The 22,584-nt window shown below is 43.1% G+C and overlaps 1 protein-coding gene across 6 annotated transcripts in view; it reads left to right on the top strand.

The window, feature by feature from the left end:
• Nucleotides 1-22,584, top strand: part of TIE1 (tyrosine kinase with immunoglobulin like and EGF like domains 1) — a 42,094-nt gene that overhangs the window by 640 nt on the left and 18,870 nt on the right. For 3 of the 6 annotated variants that reach the window (XM_053392756.1, XM_053392752.1, XM_053392757.1), the window contains exons 1-4: nt 15,249-15,589; nt 18,954-19,238; nt 21,717-21,827; nt 22,182-22,337. In XM_053392756.1, coding sequence (XP_053248731.1) covers nt 15,541-15,589; nt 18,954-19,238; nt 21,717-21,827; nt 22,182-22,337 — 601 coding nt within the window. In that variant the 5' untranslated portion in view covers nt 15,249-15,540. Of the gene's footprint in view, nt 1-9,962; nt 10,130-10,317; nt 10,422-13,548; nt 13,655-15,248; nt 15,590-18,953; nt 19,239-21,716; nt 21,828-22,181; nt 22,338-22,584 lie in introns of those variants that run through there. The other 3 variants (XM_053392754.1, XM_053392755.1, XM_053392753.1) reach the window with 3 other exon arrangements.

The raw sequence follows: 22,584 nt of genomic DNA, 5'->3' as shown, positions 1-22,584 counted from the left end.
AAAAACCATGAGCTTTGAGTTCCTCCAGATAAAGTGTTCGTTCAAATTTCACTGTGATTTGCTTGCACAAAGCTTACACGGTAGTTTGGTCTTTGTTGAGCATTCATTCTGACTTGTTATTGAGTGGTTATATGACAATGAGCATTCATCTTGATTTGCTTGTGAGATGTTCGCACATCTTGTTAATCATTTGTTTATCCCACTCTTTTCTAATCATGTCCTCATCACTTTTCAAATTTCAAGGTCTGTTGTTTTTTAAAGTGGATTTGTTGCACAAGGGCAACAGAGCACTTTAATCCACTTTAATTGCGCAAACAGCTTGTGCATGCTGGAGTTTACTGTGTGTTTGCAGCCATCTGCATTCCCATTTAATTTGTGTATGACCTTACAACACACAACTTGATGCACCCCCACCACCCCCACTGGTAAATCCAGGTTTACTCACTTGGGGTCACATAAAGTATTTTTCCGTGCTTGGGGGTGAGTGAGTCAGTTGTCACTTTCTGTTGCTCTCCTGTCCATGTCTACTACTTCCTCAGTGCGTATATATCTTTCCCAGCTGTCCTCATAACTATTTCCTGTGCACTCCTGAATGGATTATTTTCGCCCCTTTTGGTCCCCCAGATTTGCACAAACCACAAAATTGTACAAACAGACTACATTTAAAAATTCTACACCAGATGTATTTGGCAGCAATCTGAAAAGTGCACTGAGAATTTACAATTTTTTTCATTTCTTTCCCAGCAAGCTAGCCAGTGTGGTGTAGTGGTTAAGAGCGGTAGTCTTGTAATCTGGAGAACCGGGTTCGAGTCTTCTCTCCTCCACATGCAGCTGCTGGGTGACCTTGGGCCAGTCACACTTCTTTGAAGTCTCTCAGCCCCACACACCTCACATAGTGTTTGTTGTGGGGGAGGAAGGGAAAGGAGATTGTTAGCCGCTTTGAGACTCCTGAAGGGGAGTGAAAGGCGGGATATCAAATCCAAACTCTTCTTCTTCTTCTTCTTCTTCTTCTTCTTCTTCTTCTTCTTCTTCTTCTTCTTCTTGTTCTTCTTGTTCTTCTACTTCTTCTTCTAAGAGCGCCTCAGGAGCATAGCCACAGCTCAGGAACACGTCAATTGCCTGACTGTGTGTCTCTGCACACTATTTGGCAGGGAAATTTTTCAAAACCACAAATTGCAAAGAAAGTTATCTGTGTGCATGCCCTGTTAATACTTAATCAGCATATAATGGAATCAACAAATTAGAAGGCAGGGTCACACACAAAAGGGTATGAAAGGGAAAGGCTGAAATTACTCCTGATACACAAATTCACATATGTGCAGGTGTGAACCACTCCAGTCCAATTCCAATTGGGAAGGGCTATAAGCAAACGAACAGCTAAATAATACTCAAATGTGCACAAGACCCTAAAGTCTGAGTATGCACTTCAGTACCTCCTGCAAAATACTAACAGCCTGGAGGCACCCTTGGCCCTTAAAAAGAATAGTAGAACATTGAAAGATCACGTTGAGGTTGGAATGGAGAATGGCTGAGTGCCAGAGACCTGAACAGGAAACAGGGAAATCAAGTAGTGTACAGAAACAGGACAGATGGCAAGCATCTGAGCTCAAAGACTAGCAAAGCAATCATAATGAATGAAGAGAAGAACCTAGACAGATACAGCAGTTGTGCCGATTCTAATAGGTGCCCTTTGTAAGACAGCCAAACTTTCAGGACTAGATTCCTGCACTCATTCTGCAGGCTGCATTTACACACGGCGAGAACAGCAGTTGTTCACACTGTTGCATCCAAGGCATACAAAATCTCAGAAGCATATTATTGCTTACCTTGTGCTAAAAAAGGAGGAAGACTGGCTTTTGAATTCTGAACCACGCCCAAGGCGACTTCACCCTTGCCTCCACACAGACATTTGGCACTGCTGGAGTCAGGCGAGAACCCCCACACCAAAACAGCACAGGGAGTCCTGCCATGAGGGAGAGTTACTGCAATTTAAAATGTTTACTCCCTTTGCCAAGTTCTCACTCTTCCCCAAATATTCCCTGCAGGCAGAAAAATAATTTACCTCAGGAATTGTGCCAGTTTGCGTGTGTGCTCTTTCTCTCTTCCTGGGTCTGTGTACTGTGGGAGTGGCAGGTGCTGAAGAAAATGGAGGGTGAATGTGAAAAAGGTGAAAGGTAAAGGAAGCCAGTTACATATTAACTGGAATCGGCACCTCTTGTCTTTGGGACACGGTAGGATCCAAAATAAGGCTCTGGTCCTAGGACAGGAGGAAGGGAGGTGCCCATTAGGCACTGTTTGCCCACAGATCGAGAAACAAAGTCATAAAGGTCATGTGCAAACTTGTACGACTGTTTACATGGATGCCTGCATTAATTCTGAATGACACATTAATCCTGAACGATATACAAAGAGTATTCCTGGAAGGGCTATAGCTCAGTGGTGGATTGTATGTTTTGCATGCAGAATGCCTCAGATGCAACCCCAAGCATGTAGGGTTGGCAAAGACGCATTGCCTGAAACCCTGGAAAGCTACTGCCAATCATTATAGGCAATACTGAGACAGATGGATCAATATTCTGGACTCTGTATTTGGAAGCTTCCTATGTCTTTTGTGTTGTACATGTGTGATTCAGATTGCACATCTTGTGAGGGTCTCCTAGCTTATTTCCTGCTTACAATAAAATATCAAATAGGTGCCCTGTCCATTGAACACCATGAGGGTTTTCAGGCAGGCAGGGTTAACACTACAAACAAATGTTGCTATTTCACGGTGATCTGCAAGCAGAATTCCACCCTGAAGGTATTGTGCTTTTTCTTTGTGTACATCCAACTGTGTTCCATCTATACTAGTTGGTGTTAACACAGCCATATGGGTGGGAAAGTATAGTTCACCCAAGCATTTGACTTTTTTGTTGAACCTCTCCTCTCCCCACCCCATAGCCCGCTCCTGCTTTCTGCTTTAGTGCTACCATTTTAGACCAGCTGTAGAGGAAGCTGCTGCCGTCTGGCAGAGAACAGGAAACAGCGTGCAAAGGAGAGCCAACTTTTGTGGAAGAAGGAAGCATAAAACACACTCCACCCTGTCTTATATGCTGTGGGGATTTGAGAAAAAAATGAACCGCCCAGGCTCAGAAGCACATTCCCTTAATTCCTCTCACACCTTTTGCTCTGCCCTCTGGGGTCTCCAAGGGTGAAGTGTTCTCTGTAAGGGTTCACAGAGCACTCACAAAATAGCTGACCACAGAGTGTCATTAGGAATGGGTGGGGAATTACTTTGTGGCTGGATCCCCTGGTCTAGGGATGTGGTGGCTTCTCCAGCTGTCTGAGAGGAAACGGGTTCCCTTAATTAACAATAGTACAATTTACTGTGAGTGTTCTCTGGTTCTGTTAAAACTACCCTGATGTCCCTTATTGTATAACTGCTTTCCTTGTTTTTATCTTTAGTATTTTGCCAGGCCAGTGGCAGAAGCAGCCTGTTCTATAGTTCTCAGAAAAGAACCTCCAGTACAAAATGGAGGGTTGTTTCTTTCTTCTTTTTTTACATTTTTAATGTATTTTATTTTTAAAAAAGAAAAAAGCCCCACAAAATCATGACATTCAAGTTGGTTATTGAATTTTTCTGTCACAGTCTGTGTTTCTGGGAATTAACAGAAATTGTTTATTATTAATTTAAACCACACACCAGAAATGAGACTAAAAATCAGGCTGGAGAGTGACAAAGAATAATCTGCAGGGGACTTCATCAAAACAAAGTATGAGCAGCCCTGGTTGTTTCTAAGTACAGTCGTACCTTGGAAGTCGAACAGAATCCATTCCGAAAGTCCATATGACTTCCAAAACACTCGGAAACCAAAACACGGCTTCTGATTGATTGAAGGAAGTTCCTGCAGCCAATCAGAAGCCCCTTTGGACGTACGGATTCCAAAAATAGTTCACAAACTGGAACACTCACTTCCGGGTTTGGGGCGTTCAGGAGCCAAAACGTTCAAGTAAGTTGTTCGAAAATGGAGGTATTAAGACACGCCACACGATTTGGGTATGTTTGGTGTTTTTGAAATATCTTCATTGTGGACACCCCACTTCAGGGCTGGCCCAAGATATCATCCTGAGGTAAAGGATGAGGTATCAATGACACACAAGACACATACTGAAACCAACTAGAATACAGTGGTACCTCTACTTACAAACGCGATCATAAATAGTAAAAGTCTGTAAATAGAGAGCCGCTACTGCGCGTGTTCGAAGCGTGATAGAGCACTTCTGCACACTGTGCGAAGTGGACAGATCGCTTCTGTGTGTGTGTGTGTGTGTGTGTGTGTGTGTGTGTGTGTGTGCGGTGTATACTTCCGGGTTTGCCGCGTTCACAACCCGAAAATCTGCAACATGAAGCGAACACAACCAGAGGTATGACTGTAGTAGGCTTTCTTTCTTTCTTTCTTTCTTTCTTTCTTTCTTTCTTTCTTTCTTTCTTTCATTTCTATCCTGCCCTTCCTCCCAAAGGAGCCCAGGGCAGCAAGCTCAAAATGTGATGGAGAACAAGGAACATAAATCAGTTTGCCAGGAATTAGAATTGGTGGGAGTGACTGGCCGCTGCTTTGGAAAGGATACAGGGAAAATATTAGGTTTCTCCTGCCCTTAGCAGAAGCAGGAAGAAGTGAAGAGGGTAATGGCACCTGTCAGCACCCTTTATGTTCTTGCAGCCAGCTGGCAGCCAAGCTCCTAACCTCCTCTTAGCAATAATGTAGAATTATTAGGGTTGTGATCCACCTGACTCTTTCTTAGAAAAGGGAAATGTGCTGAAAATTCTCCCCGCCCCAGTCTTTCTGCTTCCTCCCAAATGCAAACCAGCCTTCCCTTTGCCAGGATCTGTTCCTGTTCTCTGTATGTATAAACACCGCCCCCCTGCATTCTTTCAGCAAAGATTATTTGATGCAGCCTTTTAGCTTGGGGTCCTGCCAACCTAGCAGTTTGAAAGCACATCAAAGTGCAAGTAGATAAATAGGTACCGCTCCGGCGGGAAGGTAAATGGTGTTTCCGTGCGCTGCTCTGGTTCGCCAGAAGCGGCTTAGTCATGCTGGCCACGTGAGCCGGAAGCTGCCAATAAAGTGAGATGAGCGCGGCAACCCCAGAGTCGGACACGACTGGACCTAATGGTCAGGGGTCCCTTTACCTTTACCTTTTAGCTTGGGGTTGTCAGTGGTGCTGCTGGCAGGGCTCCAATGCTTTTAGCTGTTGCACAGGTGGCAGAAATTCAACAGATGAAGCATTCCCTGCATTATTTATTTTTCACATTACTTAACTGATGCCCACTTTAATGTCTTTTAGGTTCCAGCTAAAAATAATCTGTTCATTATTGAGCATTCATCCTGATTTGCTTGCACAAAGCTGATGTAGAGGTTATAGGATTCTGCTCTTAATTGAGTGTTTGTTCTGATTTGTTTGTGGGGAGGTCATTCACCCAGGACATTTAACAATATTTATTAATTTTCTTGATTGATTTGGGGCTGTAGTTATGTTTTGTGTGTGTATGTTTCATGGATGTGTTTTGCTGAATTTAATACTGGCCTTTAATGTACGATGATATGATAATTGTTTCAAATAATTTTTGAAAGCCATCTTGAAAACTACAGTCGAAAGGCAGGACAGAAACATTTTCAATTCATAAAAATTCATGCCCTACCTCTTGGGTGATGAGGGAAGGCTAAGATCAGACTGAGGTTGCTGGAGCCATGCCCCATTTGCCCTAGTGGACTAAGCTGCCACCTCTTCACATCATTATCTGGGACTTTGAACCACAGAGCACAGCAGCAATATAAATGACCCACTCAGTAGAAATTCCCAGTGGCATAGCGTGGGGGGTGCAGGGGGGGGCGGCTGCACCGGGTGCAACATCTTGGGGGGGCGCTCGCACTCGCAGCTCTCTGCCCCTACCTGGCTCACTCACTCACTCTCACTGCAGTGCTGGCTGTGCGAATCCGATCCGAGCCGCGCGGGTCGCCGCCCACTGTGGAGGGGGGGTGCCAGGCGTGCGGTTAGGGGGCGCAATCCACGGGTTAGGGGGCGCAAATTACTTGCCTTGCCCCGGGTGCTGACAACCCACGCTACGCCGCTGGAAATTCCCTCATCTTCCAAACATTTGGTTGAGTAGGAACATGCTCACTTGTTGCTTTATTCAGGTGGAATTCAATCACTTATCAGGTTGCACAATTAAAGTTGATCTTGCACAACAAATCTGCTTATCCAAAAAATCAGACTTTTTGTGATAAAGTGACATAAGGAAGCCCACTGGATAACTCGTGCTTTTACACAATATATTCTAACCTCCCCTCAAACAAAGCAGCATGCATGCTCATTAAACAACCAGTGTTATTTAATCTGCCTGGAAACAAATCAACTTTAATTCTCAATAAACAGGTTGTCTGGAAGCACCCACACCCCAACATTCAAGTGGGGGAAAGGAGTTTGGGTTTTTTAATAGAAAAAATGCCAATACACATATCATAATATCATACCTGTTTACTAGTGTTATAAACTAGGGTGTTGTAGTGTGAGGGGTGGTGCATAGAAAGCTGATTTCTCTAACCTTGTCGTCTCATAGAATCAGTTTACAGGGTTCCCTGGAGAGAAGTAACTACAGTGAAATCTGTAGCATAAATATTTATATGCACACACAAGACCAGAAATGTAAACACTATATACATTCAGCATTTCTAGTTTCTACCACTGGAGGGATCCATAACCACACTGGACTACTTGATCTGCCTTGGACGGTATCCAACACTCTATTAAAGAGTGCAGCTGTGATAGTTTGGGCCTATAAGGGTTCTTCTAGAATCATAGAATTGCATAGTTGGAAGGAACCCCCAAGGGTCATCTAGTCCAACTCCCTGCATATTATATTGTAAACGTATCATTCAGATCCATTTCTTTTATGTGAACATTTGGCATGTTGGCTTCTACCCATTCCCATTTTTCAGTCATGAATGTGGGTTGCTATTCTACCACTTGGCATCCACACGAGTGGGTGAAAGCTGATGGAATGTGTCCCGGGGTTTTCCCTGCCCTCCATTTCCTTCTTCTGTTCTAGGCACACACAAAGGTATTTCAGTACCTTTAGACACACACCCTTAAATAATTCCCAGGAAGTATGAAGAGCGCAAGAGAAAGTTATACCAAACTTTGTTACCATGTTTCACAATGAGCAGAATGGAGGCTTGTGCTTTGGGGGGAGACGGGAGTAATACCTATTTCTATTTGTTTTGGGTTTTTTAATTAATACCTGTACCATCATGGTATTTGCCTGACTTAAGCTTGCTCATGAGTAAGAAAGATGTTTTGTGCAATATTTCTGTATTAATTTGTTTAAAAAGAAAAGACCGGTGTATATGCTGCACTTATAATCTATGATATAATCACCCACTGCATGGGGATAGCTCCTACAAACTATGTTGTTTAAATTTTGGAAATACTTTCAGCATGCAGCAGTTGCTGAAAATGCTCATTTTGTCTGGGCCACCAGAAACAAAATAGCTAGTGTGCTCAGGAGCAAACTGAAGTAGGAATGTGGTTGGGGGTGCTGGTAGGGCGCCCAGGACTTCAGCAGTAGCCTTCTGGCAGCAGCATCACTGCCACTTACCAGGCCTGGAAAGATGCTGTAGGGTGGAGCTGAGTTCAGGGCAGCATGGGCACGCTATAGGAACACTCCCCCCCCTCACCACCACCACCTCTTGTCCCTGTCTAGTGTGTGGTAGTGGCATCGCTGCAGGAAGGCCAGCTCCACACTGCCACCCTGATCTAGCTGGCGCTGCGTGTGGGGATAGAGACTACCCATCAAAATGTCACTGCACATGTGACAAGCCACACATCAAAAAAGTGTGCTGGTGGTATTCAGCGGCGGCGGCAGTGAGTGCAGATTTTAATGGGTTATTTTTATTTATTGGGTTTTCCATGGCAAACAGAAATCTGGATCAAAGGTTTTAAAAGTACAAGCTAGCATTTTGAGGATGGTATGTGGCTCTGGGAGGGTGTGTGTGTGAAAACATGAGCAACGCCAATTTCAGCACCAATCTCGCAATAAACTCCTATCTGGAAGCACCCATCAATCTGGCTTGGTGGGGAATGGCTAAAAATTTTATAACCTGGAGAGATGCAAAAACTGCCTGCTTCAACAAGCCTCTCTCCTCCCTTCCCACTGCACCGTTTGTAGTTCCTCTCCATTATGTGGCTTTTGTGACTATACACAGTTCATAATAACCAGCCAAGCAAGATATTTCAGTTTCTGCTTTGTTGTTATAGCAGCAGCCTTCTTGATGATGAGAAGCAATTCCTGTTCATTTATTCCTTGGAGTTTAGCCTTCAAATACGTAGGCAAATGTGTAAATGTGTGTACTCTGCCAGAGAGAGCCTGAGATTCCTTCTGTGTCTTAATCTAGACTTAGGTCAAGGAGAGGTCAGTTCCTGCCTTTGCCGCTATTGTTGTCAGACTGCAAGCAGGTTTTTCAAAACTATATTTTCAAGGCAGCTGCCCCTATGTTTACACAGAAGTGTTCTCCAAAGGGAAAGAGAGGAGCGGTGCTTATTAAGGGATTAACCCAGCAGATGCCTGTTCTGCTGACTGTTTTGAGCATTTTTGCACATGACATTAAAAAAATGACCCTGAGCCTCTCCTGTACTGTTGGTTACGCATAAGTGTAAATGCAAAACACACATTAGAGTTCAAGGGCACATTGCAGGAAAGCAAAACATTCAAGGAGGGCATGAAGCAGAGCGGATGAGAGGTGTGGTCTGGGGAGAGTCCAGAGGGCAAGACAGGCCCCATGCCTGAGGCTGGTCTAAGTATCACTTCTGATACCCATTTCTATTTCAGGGAAACTTAGGGCTGAACTCCACATGATGTTAATTGCGTCAAAGCAATTAATACGCACAGTTTTTCATGCTTAAATACCTGCTGAGGTCCCGTACCCCTGAACAGTATTAGAAGAGTAGGGAAGGGTGCTTTTACGCTTTCCCCATCCTGACAAAAATAATTCCCACCCTGAAGCCCATATTAACCCAGGAAGGAAGCTCCAATCAGATTATTCACATATTGTAGATAAGATATTACTCAGAAAATAAAATAACTTCTCAGTTAGTGAACATTTGTATTAAGGCCCATTTACCAAAAAAAAACCAACAACAGTGAAAGCAAGAAATAAATGAGGCAAATGAAAACTGTCATTATATAAGCTAAGTGGGTGGTTAATTTGCAGGCACCTTACCTAGAGAAACAATTAAATTCAGTATCAGAGATAAGGTGTCAAGGAGAGAGGGGGAAAGAATAGCTTTGCCTGCCTGCTAGGGAAGTGGCCATTCAGAACATCTCCAGACTGGCACTACTCTGCGGGATGAAATCAAATGCATACATGAAAATTTAGGTTTAATGTGCTCTGTTGCCCTAGCACAACAAATCAACTTTTAAAAATAAATTATTTTTATGGCTAGGAAAGTGATGTGGAGATGCATTGAAAAGTTGTGTAAACACCCCACAATCAATTCAGGGTAAATGCTCAATAAATAGATTGCCTGCAGGAGCTCTTAGAAGGATTTTCAATTGTCCTCATTTTTCTCATATTTATGATTTTCTTAATTCATCCGCTATGATTTGTTCTTCTAGATATTTAATGATCTAACAGTGCTTTATTCCAGTTTACCTAAAACAAATGTTGGGCTAAGAGGCTTAATATTTTCTGTCCTTCCCCCTCTTCCCTTTTTAAAACTGGTGGTAGTTTGACCACCTTCCTCTTCTCTTATAGGAATGTCTATTTTAGTGGCATCCCCCCATCTTTTTGTTGGAAGATGAATTTCGCATTTGAGTTATTTAATAATTTGGATGTATATTGTTTGAACTTGTTAATCTTTAACTGATTTGTCAATTACCCTGGACTTGAACAAAATCTCCTGTTGCTTGTATTTAGGATCTCCAGATTCCCTCACAGAAAAAGCTTCAGATGGAATCTGTCCACCAACTTCTGCAGTGTACAGTAATGCAATGAACTCGTTTAAATTTATTTGCAGCACTGGCCCCAAGTTTTGGGGTTCCCTTAGGAAAGATGCCTTCAGTGCACCGCCTCCCTGAATGGGCCTGTGAAAGGTAATCTGAGATTGAGAGTTACCTTAATCTAAGATTTGTTAGTTAATATGTTTGTTAATATGTTATTTCCCCTTTCAGTGAAAACCAGTTAGACCTTTGGGGACTTGGAGGGTAGTAGAGAAGGTGTTCTAAGACTTTTGAATAGTTCCGTAAGAAAGTAAACATTTGATTTTTTCACATCTTCCTAGACTGGAATGTAACAGGACCACCTCTTCCTTAATGCTGTTGGCACCACCCATTTACTTGCTCTCTCCCATTGGACCCAATCCACACAAACACACATAGGAAGAAGGTAAGTGAAGGCAGATTAACAGGCAGCAGCAATAGGAAGGAGGAAGGGGAGTAGAGCTAGGGGTCTCCATGGGATGGTAGTGGGTTCCCTGTTGGGGTGTAGACCTTCTCAGGTGCCCAACAATACCAACCCATGACACATGGTGCATGTGCCTCCTTCTCCAGTTTTGAGGTATTTAAAGCTGCTGCTTTAAAAAAAAAATACTAAAAATACTATCAGATTTGACATGAACCTGCACCTCATCTGGTGTGCTTTCTGTATTGATCTCCAGTTCTGCGAACATAATAATCTTGCTTACTCATTAAGATTAATTACTTATCTTTAGCATCTCATCTACTTGGAAGGGCAAAAAAATCCATTGCAATCCAGTTTCTATGTATTTCCTGATGTTTTTTCCTGTGTGTTGTTGACATTTTTTGTTTCAGGGAAGGAGTTCTTATTCTGGTCACATCAGCAAGTTTAGACAAATTAGTTATCATAGTTCCTGTTTATACTGTCTTTTTTGTTCTAAAAAACCTCATCTTGAATTGTTCAGAGACTGAAGGTGCTTCTTCCAGAAAGGGACTTGTTGGGGGATCAGTGCTCCTCATGCATGCAAGTTTTCTGCAGTGTCATCTTGGGATGAAGAATGTCAAATTTGTTTCTCTCAGTTGCTATTTTTCCAGTCTTAAATTCACTACTCCACATTTCCACTGCAATTTTCAAAAAAAAATAATATATAAAAGTTTTCCAGCACTTTTAAACAAATTTATTCTAATAAACACATTTTTGGATGAAGTTTAGACTAATATATACAATTTCCCAAGCAATCCTTAGAATCCACATACTGTGGGCCTCAAAATGCCATCCTGTATTTCTTTCCCCATTTCATGTGGATTTACCCCTTCTAGACAAATTCTAATAAGTCAAAACAAAAAACAAAACAGTTGCCAGAAACCTGTTTGCAATATCTCACTGACACTTCCCATCTGGAAATACCCTCAATCCCAGTCCTCCTGTTTTGAACCTAAGGGGTTCTGTTTTAACTAAATACCTTCTAACTTTCAAATGCTACTTAGACTACATGTTTATGCACACTATGCCCACTGCTACAACCCTATAGTATTTATTCCCCAGGTAATCATGCACTAGGGTGCAGTGGTGTAGCTAGCCACTTGGGTGCCCGGTGTGGCACGTGCATCCTGCAGCCAGGGGTGGGGCGAGCTGCCCATGGGGGCGGGGCGAGCCAAGGCATGGCGCGCTGCTTGGAGCCTCTCTGCAGCCTCCTCCTCAGCTGTAGGGCGCAGTGGGCAGCCACAAGCCCTGTGCTACTCAAAAAAGCAGCGCAGAGCTTGCAGGCAGTCTGCCTTCTGCCTCCCCTTCAAGAGAGACGCGTGGCTCACACACACTGCAGGCCCCACGGTGTGGCACCCAGTGTCCTCTGCCTCGCCTAGCTACCAGTGGCATAGGAAGAGGTGGGTGGTGGGTGGTGGGTGCAGGAGTTATTTTTTTCCAAAAAAAGGTTGTGAGCCCAATTTTTAAAATTTTATTTTAAAAACACATATTTTTGCCATTTTGTCACCCCCCTCAGTGATGACACCTGGGGCAGAATGCACCCAGTGCACCCCCCTTCTTGTGCCACTGCTGGAGTGTGCCTCATGTTAGTTGCTTATTTCTCTTGGTCATGTGGCCCATTCTTTAAAGAGTGTGGTGCTATGCCCCACGCAGGGAGTGCAGCTGAATTGTTTTGGCACTCCTCCCCAGGCAGCTGGCAACACTGGCTCTGGTGAGAGGGAGTCCAGGCCTGCTGTAATTCACCCACCCAGTGCTCTGCAGGGGTACCCGCTTTCCTGAGCTCCACGTCAATAGTCGGAAACAGTGAATGGCTTTCCTCTTCCTGGCCCGGCTTGCTTTAGATTATCAGCAGGATAAAGAGTGCTCTCAGACTTTCTGTCAGGCCTCCTAGCCCCTTCTCCCTTTCTTCCAAGTGGCCTTAAATTTTGCGTGGGAATTGTTCTGAACTATGGTCACACTTCTCAGCCTAGACTCAAGAGCTAGGTTTCACAGCCAACTCTAAGAATGTGTCTGGGACGTCAGCCCTGAGGCACTGTGCACATGATGCAATGCAACGTGGGAGCACTTCACATGTTTCACAGTTCCTCGGCACATAAACCCTTCCATGTGAGTTCACCACACATGACAATGTACGTGATGGGATTCGTGCGATTTCTGATTTTACTGTAGGAACACATGAATTGGTGCTTGCTTCCAGAACTTTTGAAAACTGAAGTCAATAGGCTATACCTGTGTATTTGCAATTCTGCATCCATGTACATTAACATTGTGTAACCCAGAGTGGGACACATCTTCTGGGCAACACTTGAAATAAGCTATGCCCCTGACTGTGTTGCTGATACATGGGCATTTTAAGTGTGGAGGTGGAAGGTGGGTAGAAATTGGCTAAGGAAAGGTGGTTTGGCAGCAACATTGGACTTCCTCCCAAGCATATTTATTTACCCAAACAGGCGACTGCTATTGTTCTCTGTCTAGCTCCTCCCACCCTCCTGGCCCAAGCTTAATCCTGTGTAGACTAACAAAAAAAAGGGGTCCCACAGAGCAACATTATGCACTAGAAGGGTAAACATAAGGAAGTAACTCTTCCTCAACCCTGTAAATGCAAGCAACCATGTTTAGGCTCCATGTAGCTTTTTACCAGCCCCAGGACACACGTGCAAACAAAGCTTCATCCTATTTTTCATGAACACATGCATGAATCCAGCTGTATTCATGCACCATTTCACATGTTGTGATCTGTGTATATGTGCAGCTTTGAGAACAGCCTGAAGCAGTCATGTTACACATGTATGGGTTAAACAGAAGCAGAACTACAGGTCACAAAAGGGGAACATTAAGCTCAATATTATTTCACAAGATTACAGGTCTAGTAAGTTTGCCCACAAGGCTTCAACCATAAATGGGGATATTTACCAAATAATGGGCTCATCCACACTGGAGTTTATTCTGGATTCGAAGCTGCTTGTGTCTTTATATTTTGTATGTGTGTTGCATCCACACAATAGCATCCTCACCCAGGTAGTAACCCTCACTTCCCTCCCCCTGTGAAAAGGATGCAGTCTGCCTTTTCCCACCAGTCTGTTGCTGAACTCACAGTATGGAACATAGGTGGTCATATTAATTTCAGTTACTGCTTTACTTGAACCCAAGGTCATCTGGAGCAATGTTTCCAGACTGTGGTAATATATGATTTTAATATTTTTAGAGATTTTTTTTATTTTATAATTTGCTATTGCTACCTTGGACCTCCTTCAGGAGGAAGGATGGGATGATGATGATTTATCATCTGCCCTTCACCAGCAGGTCCCAGAATGGGTTACAATAACTTAAAATTCAGTATTTTTAAAAGTTAAAAAAAATTAGTCACAGAAACATCACAGGTTTCAAAGGTGTGTCTTCAGCATTTGCAGAAAGTGGTGTAGTGAAGTTACCAGACACATCTCTGTGAGGAGGGAATTCCACAAAATCATCACCACCGTTATCATCATCCTATAAAAGCTTCAGCAGGTACTGACCTCTGTTTAGATCATATTGACACCATAGAATTTGGTCATGTGAATTGACCCACAGAGTGTTGGGAAACTACATCTTTAACAGGTTCGTTTGACTTGGCACAGAAGAGGGTCATGCATCCCCCTCTCCCCATTGATAACTCTGTGGTACGTGAGTGAACCTGGCTGATCCACAAATGATGGCTGTGCACAACAAGACGGGCTAGAACTTAAGGCAGTACTACCCATCCATTGTGATCTGCATGTCTCTGGTTTCCTGTAGTGTGTAAAAAAAGTTGATAGCACTGCTGTAATCACAGCCATGCACAACTTCCAGAGGCGGACAGTTCCCTGGGCTGTAGATTACAGTGGTACCTCGGGTTAAGTACTTAATTCGTTCTGGAGGTCCGTTCTTAACCTGAAACTGTTCTTAACCTGAAGACCACTTTAGCTAATGGGACCTCCTGCTGCTGCCGCGCCGCTGGAGCACGATTTCTGTTCTCATCCTGAAGCAAAGTTCTTAACCTGAAGCACTATTTCTGGGTTAGTGGAGTCTGTAACCTGAAGCGTATGTAACCTGAAGCATATGTAACCTGAGGTACCACTGTAATCAACTTCAGGACTCCATGATACCTTCTTTCCTCAGCAACTGTAAACTGTTGTTCCTGACTAGAATCTAAAGAGGCAGAAAAAAAACCACTTCTCTCCCAGACTGGCAGCAGCTTGTTCCTTAGCCTTGGATTTGGAAAACATGACTAAAGGGAGTTTCTTGAACCCTGAACACCAGTGGAGTGTCTCTTCATTTCAAGCCTCTCTCCGTTGGGAGCTCAGTCCAACAACCTCCCAGTGCGTTGCTTCCTCCTGCAGGAGCAAGAGACAGGCAAGGAACAATGGGTGGAGAGCAGGAAATGGTGCATGGGAAACAGGATTTCATGTCATTGCTGTGCTGTCTGTGAGGGCCTCTAAGCATCCCTCCCCCAACAGACTCCATTCCTGCTCTGGCTGAATCCCAGCCAAGAAAGCTCTTCCCACTGACTCGCCACTCTTGCTGTGCCCAATCCATTCTCACTCTTAATCAGTTCCTGAACTGCCCAGAGGTTGCTTGTGCGTGTGTGTTCGTGCACCCCAGGCTGAAGCACCCCAGGAAGGCTTTCCAAGCAAGCATGGAAGAAACAGGCAGGTCATAATCTCTTCTGCAACAACACGTGGCAGGGAACAAAGCGCTGGAATGGGTGGAAGGGCCTTGGAGGGGACAATCTGAAGGGCCTTGGGACAATCCCAAGTAGGTGGACCAAAACTCAGCCAGAGTTTCTTTTCCTGAGGCTCGTAACATACACTTCAGAAAGCAGGAGCGGGATTTTCTAAACCGGAGAACCAGAATCTGTCTTCCTCATGGGGTGCGTGTGAACTTCCTTCGAGCTACTCTGACCCATTCAAAGCAATGGAAGACACAGGAGCATCAGGCATAGAGGACGCACTCTGCAAATGAAAAACAACTCAAATACCCCCATCATCTTTTCCTTTTCTGGATCCGTGATGTCTGAGCTCTCCTGACACTGTGTATACTCAGGAAAATGAGACTGGGCAGGCTTTGTGTTTTAACTCTCTTCTTGCATCTGGCAGGTAAAGTCCTTTTTCCCCCTTAAGAGGTTGGTGGGAGGTGGGTTGCTATTGGTTTTGGTGGCAGAAAGAATGGAACTTGGAGAAGGTTGCAGAGCTAGTGGTTACAGCTCTGTGCCAAGGTAGAACTTACTACTATTGGAGTCCAACAGACCGGGACATAGTGTCAGTAGAATGGTGCCACATAATACTTGTTCTGCATTTGTAAGAAATCAGTCTTTTAGTGTGGCAGCACCCAATCTTTGGAACTCCCCACCTATTGATATCAGGCATGCGCCTTCGCTGTACTCTTTTTTTGGTTAAATATGTTGTTTAGACAAGTCTTTCCAGACAGGTAGAAGGTTGATGTATTTTAATCTGCTTTTAGGGCATCATTGGTTTTAATTACTTTTTAAATGTTTTATTATCTTTAAAAAAATTTTTTGCTGATAGTTTTATTGTTATATTCTTTTTGTAAACCACTTCAAGGTTTTTTTGTTTTAGTTTTCATAAATATTATGAAATTAAATAAATAAATAAAAAGGGGTGGCCATCCCCTTTTCTGGACAGGAAGCCACAAGCTACTCCTATCTAGAATTATACTGGTATTCATTACCGTATATCCAATTAAGGGTAGGTAGTCTGATGCGTCAGCCTGTTGTCTATTCAGCAAATTGGGGAACCACTATGAAAATACCCAACAATTACAGGCGGTGCTGGGAGAATCCTTGAATGGCATACGAAGGGGGAAATCTTGTTCTGAGCTCTCTGAACACCCACCTTTGTTGTGCTGCATTCCTTCATGTGTAGATGCTGCATTAGCTACCAACAGGTCCAGTATTTTAATCAGGTTGACCACCCTCAGCAGTAGTCAGCCCTGTTTAATTGGGCTCTGGGTGAGGAACCCCTGGTGCCACCAGAATGGTGGGTCTGGGATTTAAACGTTTTCAGAGATGCTGTTATGTGCAGCCCCATGTGCTGTTTCTGCAACATCCTCTTTCTCTCTCCCAGCTAAGAGTGGAAAATCTTAGCCATATGGTGAGTGATGGACAAATCATTCAATTTCTGATCTGTGTCATTTTTTTGCATGAGTTCACTCGTGTCCTTTCTATCCCATTTTCACATTAATCTCTCGTATATGTGTGTGGTGTTGTTGTTTTATTTTTAAAAAACTACATGGAGTTCCACATCTAGATACATATTTGAGGGCTCCTCCTATGCTAGTGTTCCATCGTGAGTGTATTCTGCAACATGTTCTGGACACAAAAATAGTGTGTCGGTAGTGGATTTATTTTTTTTCTATTTCCTAGTTTGTTCTTTGTGATGGTTCCCCAGTGCTACCACATTATTGTTGTTCGGGAAAGTTATAGCAGGCAGTGGCAGTGGCAGGATATGCATTGATTGGAAATTAAGCTGGGTGACCACCCCAAAACTTCTGCAGGCCAAAACAGTATTGAAAGCAGGATTATGTGTGACAGCCCCAACAGCATCATGATCACCAATAATCATGAATATGAAATAAAAAGGACATCTGCAGGCATCCTTAGACATATTTTCTTTTAAAATTTGCACCTTTAAACATACTTTAATACTGTTGCTGAGCTGTGATGGAGCATTTGGGGAACGTGAAGAGCTGATGGGTAACTAAGTTCTGATCTGCAGATTGGTCTGGAAGGTGTAGATCAGGTTAGTCTGTATTCTCAAAGACTGAATTCCATGGCCATCTCCAACCTTTTCCATCCAGGCATGGAACACAGTGAATAGAGAACGGAAGAAAAACAGTTTTGGTAATGCCCATCAGTGGTATTCCATGGGCGATGGGTGTTTTGAGATCATTCTGACCGCCATTTGTGCTACAAACACACGCTTGGGTGATAGAAAGAACCACCGTATGGCTGAATGCAGTTGTTACGGGAAAATTGGGTGATACAGACACTGTTGGCTTGGGTTTTCATGTACATTTCTTTTGTCTCTGTTCAGATAAATCTTGCAGAGTTTTGAACCATGCAATGCCCCGTGAATCCCTTTTCCTCATAAGAGAGATTGCAGTGAGTGGACACATCATGTCTGTCTCATACCATCATAGCCTGGAAAAAGCTATTGTGTGTATCCAGTCCCAAAAGGCCACAAATAGATTATTTAAAGCCCTGCTCTCTAGCTAAGTTTGTGCATTGAAGCTATACTCAAGCCTGTGTGCTCACATGTTTCTTACTAACACAGGAAATAGCTTCTGAGGTGGGTAGGGTGGATTTTTCATTGGGAAAATAGCACAGGTAAAAGGGTTAACCCATACTGTGAAATGAAACGAAATGAAACAGCAGAAGGGCAACATCTTCTGTGTTTCATCAGAATATAATTAGCTGTTTTCTGAAAAGTGACATCAGAACATCATTTCTAAGAAAGGTTAATAAGAGGGTCACACAAGCATAATGAGAGAGACAATCTGATCAATTCAAATATAAGGGTGGCATTCCAGAATATATAATGTGTAATAGAAGTATTCTGGTAATAGCATCATTGTTATTCCTGAAAAGATTTCTGGATTTCTATGCTGGAAATAATGTGTGACAAACACATTGATTGTCACATGGTGTGTTTACATTTGTGTATTGTGATGTATGTACATGTAGACAGAAGAAGGCATGCTTAACATGTAGGGATTTTGTCATAATTGACAAAACAATAGCCCAAAGGCTATTAATGTGCTATCTCATCATACAAGCAATCTCTATGTTCCTTTCCAAATTCAAACAAATACACGGATAAATATTTTAAGTGGTGGTATAATGATTTGTTTTCAAACCTGTACTGTATGTGTCCCGAGACAGAATAATAATATTGTTTTTAACATATTAGATAAGAACTTCCTGCTGTGTTGTTGAAATGGCAACAGAGGTTGAGCACCATCCACTGTACCTTTGTATTAAAAGAATTTGTGTGTGTGTATGCGTGCGCACACACACACACACCAAAAAAAACCAGTCCTACGCACAGTATCTGTTATTAGATGTAAGCAATTAGGTATACGTATACATATTCAACTTATCAACAAAGATTCTACGTTCAGTGGCTCTTGCCAGAGGGATGAGATTTACTAGGGATTTACTAGAGACAATGTCCCTGTTAAATAGGAACAACTGGAGTTTATATCCGTTGAAAGAAAGCACATAGCTTCAGATGTTACTTTCATGAAGAGGAAACACAAGTATGTCACAGATAAGCAGTCCCTGGCTACTTTCACCTGAGTGAAGCTGGCCCTCACAGTGGGAGAGTTCCCTGCTCTTCTTCTAGAGCCTAGGCAAGGCCTGGCTTCGATTGTGTGAATTATGCTGAGATCGTTTGCTCTCCCTGTCCTAAAACAACACCTTCTCTTGTTCTTCTGACGCAGGAGCAATTATGGATATCACCCTGATGGCCAACGTTTTGAGTCCCTCACACACCAACTTCTACCTCTCGTGTGTGACTGGTGAGCGAAATGCCAGCCTCCAGATTGACAGAGACAATAAAATTGTCATGACCCACCCCAGGTCCAGATTCCAGATGTTCAAGAACAGCAGCCATGCAGTGCAAATGAGCGGCTTCTCCCGGGCAGACCTGGTGGGCATCACGTACTGCTTGGGGCAGACTGAGTCAGAACAAACCAGGGTGGTTTATGTGCACAACAATGTGGATGGTAAGCTTGAGAGAGATTCAAGATGACACTGGAAAAGATAATATGCAGATATGTGGTTTCTAAAGGCTGAAAGTCTGCACTTTCTGAGAACTGGGAGTGATATGTACTTTGAAGTTATTTTTTCTCAATGTTAGGTCCTTACATCATTGTGATAAGACCAAGGCTAAGGTAATGGAGTCTTCTCTCTATACCCTCCTCAGACCCAGACCCTGGGGTCATTCTTGCAATATGTTTATTTACCAGGACAAGGAAAAAGCAAAAATAAGTATTAATCAATCTAGGGAATTCATTTCGTTTTAGGCCCAGCCAGATAAATGTGTGTTGGCGTGTGTGTGTGAAATTGATTGCAGCAGCAGTGCAATGTACTTTACTTTACTTTACTTTACTTTACTTTACTTTACTTTATTCATACCCTGCCCCTCTGGCTGGGTTTCTGGCTGGGTTTTAAAAAGAGGAGTGGATGAAAGAAGCTAGAGAAAAAACAGCACAGTGAGTGGAAAAAGATGTCTGTAGGCCAGTCTACCCATAGATGAAAAGGAGGTCCACAGCAAAGAGGAAGACCTGGAAATTTCTCTGAAGACAGGTCTGCCTAGGCCTTGTCACCACTCAGTCACCAGCACAGGCAGACCCACAGCAATAGCCTCATGGAAAGGGCATCATTGCACTTACTGGGAGTGGGAAGATTGCTGTGAAGGCATGGCTGCACAGGAATGACTTCACTGGTGATATCACTGCCAGGAGGCTATTGTTGTAGCTCCACCCCAATGGGTGAGCCACTCCTAGTCACTGGACTTACCAGAAATGGCAGACCTGTTCTCTAATTCTAGGTTTGTTTGTTTGTTTGTTTGTTTGTTTGTTTGTAGTATTTACTTTGCCCCCTTGCTGGAAAAAAATAATCCTGCTGACATCTGTGGAAGGGATTCTGGCATATTTTATTGATTTATATACAGTGGTACCTTGGTTCTCAAACTTAATCCGTTCCGGAAGTCCATTCCAAAACCAAAGCGTTCCAAAACCAAGGCACTCTTTCCCATAGAAAGTAATTCAAAATGGATTAATCCGTTCCAGACTTTTAAAAACAACCCCTAAAACAGCAATTTAGCATGAATTTTACTATCTAACAAGACCATTGATCCATAAAAGCAATAAACAATGTACTGCAGTCACACAATAAATCATTCATTAGCTGAACTGGTTTCCACACAGTCACAAAAACAAAACAAAAAAGAGCCGCAAAAACAGACAGACCTCAGTGTAACACTCAAAATGGAAGTGTGGCACTCAAAATGGAGCACATTTGGCTTCTGAAAAAGTTCGCAAACTGGAACACTTATTTCTGGGTTTGCAGTGTTTGGGTTCCAAGTTTGAGTACCAAGGCATTTGAGAACCAAGGTACCACTGTATATGATTTTCATAACTGTTGCTACTAGTACTCATAGAATGGCATACACAGATCTAACCATGCAGTAAATAGGGTATCTGTCTTGGATGCTTTAGTTGAGATTCCTACATTTCTATAATTCTATGAACTTAAGGGCACACATTTCCTCTGGCATCCTACTACAAAAGTATTTCTGGATGCTATGGTGCTAGTCAGTCATTAGTCATTTGAGTGATTCTTATTGCCAGGAAAAGAGACATCAGTCAGATAATTTAAACAAAGAACCCAGGAAGAATATCTGAAAATTGACTAGATTTTCTTATCTTAGAAGGCCTTTGAAGTATGATAAACATTGATTTGGGTGATTTGGGTGATTATTATTATTATTATTATTATTATTATTATTATTATCATCATTACTATTACTATTACTATTACTATTACTATTATTATATTGTTCCGAACACTGTGAGTTAGTACCTCCACTAAGCCTACATGCTCACCTTTCCCCTTGCAATATGTGTAGAAAATGCCACACACAGTTTGTTCCACCCTTGTAAGGATTTCATCTTTTAGCCTGGTGGCCTTTGCACTCTGGAACTCCCTGCCCATTGACATTAGGCAGGCATCTTAGCTGTGTTGTTTTCTGTAGCCATTAAGAACTTTTTTGTTTAGACAAGCCTTCCCAGATTAGTGAAACTGACATGTATTTTATATATGACACGTATATAATATTTTAACTTTATTTTATAATGTGTAGTTTTAACTGCTCCTTTATTATTATTTTTAAGGTTAAATTGGCTTCAAATCTGACTTCTATCAATAATTTTAATGTATTTTTTATTTTAAGTAAAACGTTTGGAGTCCCGTCCCACCCCTAATTAAGTGGTATACAGATTCCATTAAATAAATAGAGTAAAATAGGCAAATATACATGTTGAGCAGGATGAAGTGTTTAGGTAAGTTCTGGAAATCCCAGACAAAGATGGAATGACAGATCTGGGCAATCCAGAGCATGACCCTCTGATGATCAGGGAAGAGAAAATATTGTAGGTCCTGCTTCCTAACCCAGTCTTTGTTTCTGTCTGACCCTGCAGCCAACCTCGTCCCAGAGAAAGTGACACAGACATTCAGCCTCTCCCAGCCAGCTGTACTTGTTGCCAAGATAAAGCATGGGAAGAATGCAGACATTTTGTGGAAAAGGAATGGCAAGTGACCCCCTCTCCCAGCTGCACGGCTTTGGGGAGATCTGCCCCTGCTCCAATGCTTCCCCACCCCACCCCATTGCTGGAACAAGGCCCACCCTCAGTCATCCTTGTCAATCGAAGCTGGCAGTCTAGGCCCAGACCTGCCAGTGGGCTTGCAGCTGGATGCCTTTGTGCTTCCTCAGTTCTTCTCCTACCCAAACTGCTCTGTCAGTGATGTCCTTAGAGGTTGCAGGAGCCTCTAAGCCCTATCCAGGCCAGTCACAGGCTGGAGTGGTTTAAGCCTTAGTAGGGCTTATTCAGAGTTCAGTTGTCAGCTCTCATGCTTTTCTTCCTCCTGGCCACTTTCATTTGCAGGGACCTACTATGACACCAAGGACCAGGGGGAGGTGAAGGAGAGCCAGTCCACTCTGACCCTGTCGCCTGTCAGCGTGAGTGACGGTGGGATTTACAGCGCTACATTCATTGGGGACAGTCCTTTGTCAAGTGCCTTCTTCCGGCTGATTGTGCGAGGTAAGATAGTGCAGAACTGAAGAGATGCAGGTCAGTGGGAGCCACGGATGTCCCCACTAACGTCTGTTTACATCCTTTGTTATGGGGTGGGTGTGATTCAGTGTCTCATCATTTAAAGACTCCCAGCTGAACATGTACAGCTTCTATCAAAAACTATTGTTTGAGATCATAAGAAGGCTTTCTCTGTGGTGCCTCTTTACTCATATGCCAGTCGTCACTTTAAGTTGCTGCCAGAGGGTAATGAACA

Source organism: Podarcis raffonei, chromosome 6, assembly GCF_027172205.1.
Source record: "Podarcis raffonei isolate rPodRaf1 chromosome 6, rPodRaf1.pri, whole genome shotgun sequence".
Lineage (NCBI taxonomy): Eukaryota > Metazoa > Chordata > Lepidosauria > Squamata > Lacertidae > Podarcis > Podarcis raffonei.
Note: the sequence above shows the minus strand (reverse complement) of the source record. Positions and strands in the feature narration are given on the sequence as shown.